The sequence below is a fragment of the Dipteris shenzhenensis genome, chromosome 27 (assembly GCF_047967505.1).
Source record: "Dipteris shenzhenensis isolate YYH24624 ecotype China chromosome 27, Dip_SZ_1.0, whole genome shotgun sequence".
Lineage (NCBI taxonomy): Eukaryota > Viridiplantae > Streptophyta > Polypodiopsida > Gleicheniales > Dipteridaceae > Dipteris > Dipteris shenzhenensis.
The window spans coordinates 999982-1011364 of record NC_141622.1 but is presented as its reverse complement, the minus strand read 5'-3'; the positions used below and the strand labels follow the sequence as shown (position 1 = coordinate 1011364).

General features: G+C 37.1%; 1 protein-coding gene across 1 annotated transcript; it reads left to right on the top strand.

Moving 5' to 3' along the window:
- The first annotated feature begins 6540 nt into the window (after positions 1–6540).
- LOC147883709 (cytochrome b561 domain-containing protein At2g30890-like) lies at positions 6541–7804 on the top strand. The gene is made up of 4 exons (XM_087398830.1): positions 6541–6657; positions 6852–7037; positions 7165–7313; positions 7483–7804. Exons 1-4 carry the CDS (start codon positions 6541–6543, stop codon positions 7802–7804), a joined length of 774 nt encoding a protein of 257 aa, XP_087254956.1.
- The last annotated feature ends 3579 nt before the right edge of the window (positions 7805–11383 follow it).

Here is an 11383-nt window from a genome sequence, read left to right as displayed (position 1 = left end):
CCAAAATCTCACTTTTTGTATTCTCTATTTTGCATCTAAATACACATCTAATTCCCAATGTAAACGTGCTAATAGATGCGCTAATACATGCGCAAATAGACACGCTGATAAACGCAATGTTAGACGGGCCCGTATTTTCTCAGTGTAGACGTGCAAATAGACGTGTTAATATACGCGCAAATAGATGAGTTGTTAGACGTGCGATTAGATGTGCCTGTAATTTCTCTATTCAAGCAACGCCTATAGACGCGCTTGCTATTTTGTGGGTCTACCAAGTGCGTCTATAGTTGCTTTGTGTTGTTGTGAAGTAGCCTTTAAATTACAATGACAAATGTGGAAAAAAAGGATGATCATAGTATGCGTAATCTTTCTCATTTCTAATTATTACAGTATACATTTGATTATATGATTGTGGGATACTATATGATATCCTTGACATTTTGAAACAAATGGAAAATCAAATTTTATACTTTGGAATGATTTTGATTGATTTCATGGTGTGGATATTTACATATTGTAATGTCAATTTCCATTTCCCTCTTCGACATAAACAACATCAACATGGTAATAATACCTTTGGACATACAATTTTTTCCTTCTTGACTTAGATGTGCTTATAATTTAACTTATGAGGCCCTTGTAGATGGCCAATATTCGATAGATTGTAATATTGGGGTAAATCTCAATTGTTGTATCTCAATGATGTTCCTTTTCTATTATCTATGTTTATAATATGTGTTTAGTCTTATTGATATATGCATTTAGCTTTCTATGCACTCATGCTATGCATATGCAATGACTCTTATGTTATGATATGAACTTACGTTTATATGCTTATACTATGCTTATGTTATGTACTTATCTCTTGATTCTTATGTTATGCTACATGCAATTACCTTTCCTATGCTTATTCTTATGCACTTAAGCTATGTTTATGCAATGACTCTTACGCTATGATATGCATTTACATGATCCTATGCTTATGCAATGACTCTTATGTTATGATATGAACTTACCTTTCTATGCTTATACTATGCTCATGTTATGTACTTATCTCTTGATTCTTACGTTATGCTATGCAATTACCTTTCCTATTCTTATTCTTATGCACTTAAGCTATGTTTATGCAATGACTCTTATGCTATGATATGCATTTACATGATCCTATGCTTATATTATGCAATTATGCTATGCTTATGTTGTGTACTTATCTCATGCTATGCTTATGGTATGCACATATGTTATGTTATGCTATGCTATGCACTTATCTATGGCCCCATGAGACATGGAGAAGGTACTATCTAGTAATCTATGCTATGAATATAAAAGTGGCATATAAATCAATTTGTGACATAGCTTGAAGCTTTTGTGATAATTAAATTTTTATCAATAATGTTCAGTTTTATTTCATTACATGTATTATACAATTGACTATCATTTTTAGAAGTGTTATAGTGCATACAATGTCTTCAATATTTGGTGTTGGATGTTTGTGGCAATTGACTTTTTGTTAAATATGCTCAGTTCTATTCCATTACATGGATTGTAAGATTGATTATGATCTTTGGAAGTGTTCTAGTCTATAAGATAACTTCAATGTCTTCATTGTGTCATGAGTTCCATTAGTCTTGATTGTGCTTTTCATATCCTATGATTTTGTAATAGGCATTATTTAATGTGCATACTATGTCTTCAATGTTGGTGTTGAATGTTTGTGGCATTTAATTTTTTATCATATATGCTCAGGTTTTTATTCCACGACATGGATTGTATGATTGATTATCATCTTCGAAAGTTTTCTAGTGTGTAAGATATCTTCAATCTCTCCATTTTGTGGCCCATGATATGGGGCCTAAAAACTGGGAGTATACCCCTATGAATAGTGAGCCAAAGAAAGTAGGAGACTTTCCTGGCTCTACTTGTGTGGACACTAGCATGCAAGGCAGATCTCCACCTATGGCTCATGAAGCTAGATCAACACAACTTTCTTAAAGATGATTTTTAAAAATAAAATTTAAAAAAAAAAAAAAAAAAAGCTAACATAAAAACCATGGCTCATGTCTTCCATTAGCCTTGGTTGTACTTTTTATATCTTATGGTTTTGTAATAAGCATTATTTAATGTGCATATGATGTCTTCAATGTTTGGTATTGAATCTTTGTGGCAATTAATTTTTTATCAAATATGCTCAGTTTTATTCCACTATATGGATCATACATTAATTATCATCTTCGGAAGTGTTCTAGTGTATAAGATGTCTTCAATCTCTCCATTGCATCATGTCTTCCGCCTTCATCGTGCTTTTCATATCCTATAGTTTTGTAATAAGCATGATTTAATGTGCATATGATGTCTTCAATGTTTGGGGTTGAATGTCTGTGGCAATTCAATTTTTATCAAATATGCCTAGCTGTATTCCACTACATGGACTATATGATTGACTATCATCTTCCGAAGTGTTCTAGTGTATAAGATGTCTTTGATCTCTCCATTGCATCATGTCTTCCATGAGCCTTGATTGTACTTTTCATATCCTATGGTTTTCTAATAAGCATGATTTAATGTGCATACGATGTCTTCAATGTTTTGTGTTCAATCTTTGTGGCATTAGGTTTTTATCAAATATGCTTAGTTTTATTTTACTATATGGATCATACAATTGATTATCATCTTGAGAATTGTTCTAGTATATAAGATGTCTTCAATCTCTCCAATGCATCATGTCTTCCATTAGCCTTAATGATTGTGCTTTTCATATCCTATGGTTTTGTAATAAGCTTGATTTAATTATTAAACATGCTTAGTTTTATTCCATTGCATGTATTATATAATATAGTATAATTTTTAGAAGTGTTCTAGTATGTAAGATATCTTCAATGTTTGGTGTTGAATTTTTGCATTCTTCATATATGTGCTACCTACTAGTAGCTTTTATCATGTTGAATCTTTGAGTTTTTAATATTCTATTGTGTTTGCTCCTATTTATTTTAGTCATCATATTTGTATTTATCTTTGTGAAGGTGGTGCATAATGAATCAATTCACATGGAGGATCATGACAACATTTGAGTTGTGGACTCTTTTTACATGGATAAGGTATTGCCATCTAGTCTTATACTATGAATTAAAAAGTGGCAAAGAAAGCTATAATCTCATATTTTCTTCTAGTTTAATAGGATAAATCTCATAGTCATTTAATTTCTTAAAAAATCCATTTGAGTTTTCATGATGATTTTAAAGAATTATAGTTTCATTATTTTGAGTTGGATGGACTTAAATTTTCATAGGATGATAAGCCACTTACCCATATGGATCACAAGAGTGATGTGGATAGATCTTTTGTGAATGAGGTACTTAGTAACTTATGTCATGTTAAAATTTTAAATTTTAATTATGTTTTTCAAGTCCAAAATCTAAGCAATTTTGAATGTGTATTTTCATTGCATGTTTTCGTCTTTCCAAGATTGTGTTAAAAGAGCTTCTTACATTCATTAATTTATAACTTTGTTAATTCATTTGTAGGATGAAGTTATAAATTAAGATATTTAGACTTGCATTAAATTTTGGTTTACTTTACTTTGTCATTTGTAGCAAGGTGCAGGATGGAGTGTAGTTAATCAAGAAACGATAGTCATGAAATTCAGTGGAGCTAGAGCTGTAGATGAGATGTATAGCCTATTAAAACTTGTTTGGAATTGCATAAAGAGTAGGTCAAAGGTTCAAATGCCATTGGAAGTGACAAGGATTATCATTTCATCAGAGAGGAAGCACTAGAATGGATTTTATAGGCCATTAAAAATCATGGAGCACCAACTTTGCATCTTGATGATGTAGAATTGGTATAATTATAACATTTTAAACAATTATTTTTCATTGATAGTAATTTTTAATTAAACTCATTCAAGTTATATGTTTTGTAGATTAAACTTTGTTGAAATAATATTTTTTCAATATTGAAATAAAAATATTACTTTTGTTTAAATAAGAAGTTACTATAAAGAAAAAACTACTTTGTTTTACTTTTCTTTTCCAAGTTCTCTCTATGTAGTAAAGTTGATGAGAAAAATTATTCTTTCATTGACAATGATTTTCAAGTAAACCCATATAACTTCTTTGAAAAAAAAAAGTAATACATATAACTTATATATTTTATAGATTAAACTTTGTTGAAATAATTTTTTCCAAGATTGAAGTAAAATAAATAGTTTTATGTAAATGAAAAGTTACTATAAAGAAAAAAATACTTTGTTTTACTTTTATTTTCCAAGTTTTCTCTATATTCTAAAGTTGATATAGAAAAAGACTCCTATCTAGGAAAAATCAACTATATAGGAAAAAACCCATATGTAGGAATAAATTGCTATATAGGAAAAAAATCCTATATAGAATAAAACTCCTATATAGGAAATTGGATGTGGAAAAGTCTCCTTCCTTTTCCTAGGAAGAGTATCTAGGAAGTGGCCCATTTTCTCTAGTTAGAACTTTTCCTAGTTCTTCTCATTTGGAACTAGAAAAAGTCCTATTTTTTCCTATATGGTGAACAAGTAGAGGTCCTTGTGGGTGACAAAGACACAAGGGGAGTGGGAGAAGACTTGCACAAGATGGGTAGGATGCATCACTTGTGGCCCAAAGAGCATGTGCATAGAACTCAAGAGGGTGGTTCAAGAACCCAAGAGCATCCTCCTTGAATTGTTCTCCTGAAGGCAGATATTGCATCTTTTCAGACACCCACGGGGCACATGCTTTGCTTGAGGGGAGCGTTTACAAAGGACAATAAGCTTAGTGGCCTCAAGTCCCATTATTGGCACAAGGTCTTACACGTATTCTACATGTTAGCTTGAAAGAAGAAAAGAACTAAGATTGTGATGCTTTCATGTTACTTATATGATTGTGACACATTGTCAAATAACTCCATTGTTTCTTGGGTAGTTTATCCTCCCAATTACAGTGAGAGGATGCTTATCAGAGGATGTTAGAAAAGCTATCTACAAGATTAGTGGCATTGTCAAATATGCTTACTTTTCATATCACCTTCATTATATTTCATACAATTTTAAATGATTGGTAGAAAATATTGAATCTTACGGGCGCATGTGGAATAGGTGGATCTCAAAAAAAGAGATATTTGTATCAAGCATCAAGAGGGCTAAGGTGGACTCCATTGAAGTTGTGTGCTTGCTTGAGAAGCAATTTCCCTCAAGCATAATGATGACTTTGGTGCACTTGCTTGTACACGTACTTGATGAGGTTACCATTTTAGGAACCATTCATAGTCATTGGATGTTTTTCCTTGAATGGTTTATGAAAACTTTGAGAGATTTGTAAGACAAAGAGCTAGACCCAAAGCAAGCATGGCGGAGGGATGGCTTGTGCAAGAGTCATTAGTATACCTCATAGAGTTTCTTGCATCCATGGATCCCAATATACCACATGCTTGGAACATCAAGGACAACAGGAAGTTATGAAAAACAACAACGAACTATTTGTTATTGGCCCTTCCAAGCTCCCCTCCCATATTTTTCCTTTTTTGTGAAACAAGAAAATTATATTGTAAGGTAGGGAAGAAATAAAAATACAAAACGGCCTTAAGAGGATCAGATTCTCCAAAAGGCTATGGATTACATAAAGTTTGTTGTACTAGGTTAAAGTTAGTGTCTAACTTGCCATAATACTCAAGGTTCTGAGTATTTCTTCTTTAGCCACATCCACATTTGGAGGAATAGCTTTACATTTGCCAAACACAATACTATTCTGGACAAACCCAATAAAAGGAATCATTTTGCATGCATTATATGGTCTCGTAAGAGAGCTTGCTTCCATGTGAGACCCAATGGTAGCTCTTTGCCTTCTAGTCACCTAATGAGTTGCCTCCAAAGGTGACAATTCAAGTCGAGTGTGATTGTACTTAAATTTTGCAGAGCGAGCAAAGAGGGGATACTTGTGCCCATTTTCCCTCAGCTTCACTGTGGAAAAAGAGAGTATGCACGTACTGGTAGAATAGAACTTTTTGTATTGATCGGATTCGATTACATCTTGTAGGAGCAAGGAGGTGATGGTTACGAAGAGGTGTGCCGATTGGCATCACCCGTGTGTGTGTGTGTGTGTGTGTGTGTGTGTGTGTGTGTGTACAAGACCTTAATTGGTCTTAGTTCCTACACTCCCCCTTAAGACTAATAAGGCCTTGAAGAGTAATAGAGTGTGTGAGTGTTATTATGTAACTTGTGGGTTTCCATACGATACTAAACAGAATTATAAAATTAGGGAGGGTAGCCTCCTTGAGTGTGTGTATTATTCGTCCCATCCAATGAAGTGCTAACGTGCAGTACCACGTGCGTCGGCTTTGTTGTTGCACGTCTGAAGCGCAGGCCCTAAATGCTGCGTTTTCTTTCCACTTTACGTGACAGTAACGCCCCAGCACGACGTGAACGTGAAAATGCATGCCATGCCTCATCTCAACCCCTTCCGACTTTGCCTCACACTGCCGCCAACAAGATATTGCTCAACGCTCATCGACTTCAGGTATTGCAGATCTGAAGCCAAGATGGGACGCCACAAAGCAGACATCAGCGGATACAGTTCACGTCGCTTTTTCGCTACCGTAGCAGGTGTCTGCGGCATACTAGATGTAGTTCGAGCTGCACAAGCAGTTCCTCAACAGGTATGAGCAATCCCGGCCCCCCCCTCTCTCTCTCTCTCTCTCTCTCTCTCTCTCTCTCTCTCTCACACACACACACACACACACAGTACCCATGAGATGCAGTTTGCAAGGCAATCTCTACGTTTCGTAATTATTAGAATCTCAGCACTAGTCCGCTGTCTAAGTTTCTACCTTGCTTTCAATGACTTGTGTAGAGGCCGACGCCATCTAGCAGTTCTATGGACCCCGTGAAGATTCACGGCTTCCTAATGTACACTTCCTTCGGTTTCCTTCTGCCTGTTGGAATTCTTCTAGTGCGCCTGATGAAATGGGCAAGAAAAGGCGGCGCAACATCCTCCAAGACTGTACAGATGCTTTATTACTTGCATCTTGTCATTCAGGTTCGCTACTGATCAGTCACGACTCGCCTACAGTCCCTTCTATGTGGCCAGTCCGAATTTTTAACCAGCAAAGTCCCCCGTCATCCTCCTCAGATAACACCTAATGCAGAATTATTTCTAGTTGCAGACCGCAAGCATTGCTGTGATGACGGGAGGAGCTGTATATTCCTTCAGAAAGTTTGGTTACGACTTCGCTCATACGCATCAGATGCTTGGATTAGCTCTATGGGCTCTAATGTGGGCTCAACCAATACTTGGATTGTTGCGACCTAAACAGTAATGTTTCTTTCGGTCCTTTAGACTTTAATTACTCAACGAGATTGCTTCCTGATATGTCTGAGAAGTTGAATATTTCGTAAGCAGAAGCATGTACAATTGGGTCTGCGCGATTTGGGCTTGCACATCTGATCCTGCTAACATGGTCGCTTTTATCTTTTATATGCAGCGGGGTCACTACAAGGCCTATCTGGTATGCGATTCACTGGCTACTTGGAACGGGAGCAACGATATTAGGATTTCTGAATCTCTATATAGGGATGAAGATCTGGGAGCTTATAACCCAAGAAAGCATCCGACCCCTCAACATCGCCTTCTCGGTGCAATTGTCAGTGATGGCCCTCATGTATCTTGTACAAGATCGTTGGGACTACCTCGTCGAACAGGGGCGGGGCCTCATGAAACCAGTAGCTCCTCCCGTATCCCAGACTATTTACACGCAAGTTCCCAGTAACATGGAATATCAGATGCGGCATTACTGGCCGTATTAAATTCAGATCCACTGGTGGTAGTTCGAGACGCTTAATCCGCTCTCAGACATTAATCTAACATTTGATGCCAAATGGTTTTCACCTAAAAGCCGTCTACGGTCTCGTGTTCCTTGTGGACCTTCACTAGGCAAGAATAGCAGGACTACAACTCGCGCAGGTCGAAGAGAACTAATCGCTTACATTTGCACTAAACCGAATTAACACACAAGTACAAGACATGACAGAAAAGCGAAGCTTTCTGCCTCTACAAGCACGCAGGTGCACTCTTCCCGGTCGTGGAGCCCAAATAAATTACGCAATTCACAAGAATCACAACCACGGTGCTGCTCATTAGTTCTAGCTTGTTCTCAGACAGGGATGTGAAAACTTGAGTATTTCAAAACTTGAGTATTTCATCCCAAGCTAGTGCAAAGCTCTTGTAAAATCACAACAACACAATGCATCCATAGACGTGTTTTACAAAAATTTTAAAAAAGTGACAGGCATGTCTATTAGCTCGCGTCTACAGACCCGCGTCTAAAGGCAGGTCTATATAAGACGTACATATAGATGTTCTACAAAAATAAAAATAAAAACAGAAAGACACACTAATAGATGCTTTATTTTTTAAGGCTATGTGGTTGAACATAATGTTGTGTGGTTGCACGAATCCCATTTCTAAAGTGTGCAATGCAATTCCTACAGCCAACAATATTTTAATTTGCACGATTCCACGCACATCTATAGCTATTGGTAATTCATTATATATTATTAAACGAGTTAAGGGATGAAGTCCTGGAAGAAGTCCATATATTATTAAACGAGCATATAAAAGCTGACGATTACAATTTCGAATAAAACATTACAACTCCAAAACCTGACGATTACAATTTCAAATAAAACATTACAACTCCAAAACTTTTACATCACAAAGCATTCAGTGATAAAACATTGCACAAGGAAATTGAATGCCAAAAAAATAAGATGAGTGTATATTAATTCATAGCCCAAAAAGTGCTTGTATACACATATAGCACGAAGCCAAGCCACCTATGGCTTCAAGTACAAAAAATGAGAGGAGTGTATATTAATTCATAGCCCAAAAAGTGCTTGTATATACATATAGCATGAAGCCAAGCCACTTGTGGCTTCAAGTACCAAAAAGAATAGCTAGCACTACTTCTATGACTAATCGAGGACTAATCGAAGGCATCCTCATCCTCACTCCCATCATCAGAGCATTCTTCATTGCCTTCTTCCCTAGTATCCTCACCTTCTTCCTCCTTAATATCCCCAGGAGCCTATAAATGAGGAAAAACATGTATCAATGTATGAAAATTCAAATCTTTATTTACAACATTAACATTTTTTAAGTACTTTTAAATACCTGCAAGGGCATTCCAATAGCCCAGCTATATTGCTCCTCAGTAATCAACCCCTCGTCATAGAAGTGCCTCTAAGTATGTCACCTGCAATGTCCACGATGGTAGGCTGTCTCGATAAGAGTAGGATATCTGTCCATGATATCAAGCTGCAAGATGACACAATTTGCAGAGGGGTTAGCACAAAGAAACAACCTCCCAATAAACCACATAAACACAATATAATTTGAGATCGATACTTAGAAATTGAGCCTCCCATGATGCAATATCCCCTGGTCCAAAATGCACATTTTCATATCGCTCCATCTGGATCCGTCGTGCTCCACGTGCTTTAGACTGGGGTCTGCTTTCGTTGCCTTCATCGCTTTCTTCCACTCGCGCTTATGAGTGGTGTGTGGTTGGCCCCTTGGTGGTTGTCCTCCCTCTCTCCTGGCAAGTGCCTGCCTCTTTAGCAAAGACCTCTTATTGGCAAGGATAGTGGTAATCTTTGTCTTTGCCCATTTGTCACTGAACTCATGATGTTCTGGATTGGGATACCCCCTACGTAAAGTCTTGATGGTATCCTCAACTAAACTTTCTTTCTACTCTTTGAATGGAATAAAGAAATCTTTGTAGACTATAGTTGTTATGAACTACAGAGTGCATGAAGGACATGATGTCCTTCCCCCGTGCATCTTGCAAGATGCTGCTTGTCTCAATGATATCATAGTAGATCGTACCATTATTCTCTGGTTTCCCTAAGTACTCTTTATCTTCTCTCTCCCACTTTTCCTCTTCTTTTTCCTTTACTCGTTCCCTCTCTTCTTCTCTCTTGTCATTTCCCCCCCTTCTTTGTTCTCCTCTCTTTCACTCTCTTCACCTTTCCTTCCCTTTCCATTTTCTTTCCCCTCTCTTTTCTTTCCCTTTCTCTTTTCCCCTTTCTTCCCTTTCATGTGATTCCCACTCCCTCTACTATTTCCCTCTCTTTCCCCCTACTATTTCCTCTTCTCTTTCCCTCTAGTCTTTCTTCTTTTCTCTTCTCTCTTTCCATCTACTAAAGTTTTGTTAATTCAATCTTGTCATGTAATTAATCTCATACATCGATTCAATTTCTTCTTTTTTCTTTTTGTTTGTGTCCCATCAATGTAATAGCTATGTCCAGTCATAGGTTGTCTAGATCAGAGAGTAGCCAGATATCCATCTATTCACAAATCGCATAGGTGAGTGATAGCTACCTAAACGATTCTGTAGCTAGCATGAGCCCAGATCAAGTAGATGTACTCCAGCAGGCCATCTACTCTTGCTAGTAGATGTCCACTCGACTATCTCTGGTGAATCCCTATGTAGTGGCCAAGAGTTGCTAGCTCATAGTCAAGCATCCATCCAGCTGGGGGCATGATATTATCATCATATATCAGGGTCATGTTTAGTAGAGTTTGCACACACGAGCCCGCCTCAACAATCCACCTCCATCTAGTACCCTTGCCACTACATGAGCCACTACCACGCCATTAGATATAGGAGCCACCCAGACACCATCTGGTATCGCAAGTCCATCCACACCCTTCTACATTCCTCAGATGTTCCATTAAAATATGATGTGGATGAGGTATAAGAGATCATCATGGATGATAAAGGTGATGGAGTCATGAATCGGATCAAGCAAATAATGAGCATCGTCTTTGACCAAGATACTTGCCAAAGAAGTCTTCCTAGAAGAAAGATTATGTCATAGCCAAACTTATGAAGGAGTACCCTATACCTTCTTATCATGAGTTCTCTACCAAGTGGATGAAACAATGCATGAACAAAGTATTAAAACATCATCAATCGGAGGTATGGGATGCACTGAGGGAAGGCAAGGAAAATCTTGAACATGTACATGCAAATGATTGGGAGTGAGCAATCCAAGATTTGGAAGATGACCCAAGAAATTGGGAAAAGTAGAAAAAAGTGGCACAAAACTGCATGTGAAAGAGAGATGCTTTGTACCTCAAGAGGCAGTGGGAGGTCCAAAGTCATACAGTGTGGATTATAACTATTTGTGCTACGTACTTACTTCTTTTGTTATTTTTAGTTTGTTTTGAATCGTTCTTGTACTCGTACCACTTTATCTAATGTTTTTTATTTGGTTTCACAAGAAATTTAAAAGTGGGGGGCTCTAACAAAGATGAATTGAGCTTTGCATGTGGCAATGGCATGTATGCTTCCTTTTTATTTTTCACATTAAGATTTAGTA

What these genes read in the sequence shown, in the direction of transcription:
- LOC147883709 (XM_087398830.1), top strand. Translation starts at nt 6,541, where the DNA reads ATGGGACGCCACAAAGCAGACATCAGCGGATACAGTTCACGTCGCTTT. An exon ending in CACAAGCAGTTCCTCAACAG is followed by an intron (nt 6,658 to 6,851) that starts GTATGAGCAATC and finishes TGACTTGTGTAG; the next exon opens with AGGCCGACGCCATCTAGCAG. An exon ending in ACTTGCATCTTGTCATTCAG is followed by an intron (nt 7,038 to 7,164) that starts GTTCGCTACTGA and finishes TTCTAGTTGCAG; the next exon opens with ACCGCAAGCATTGCTGTGAT.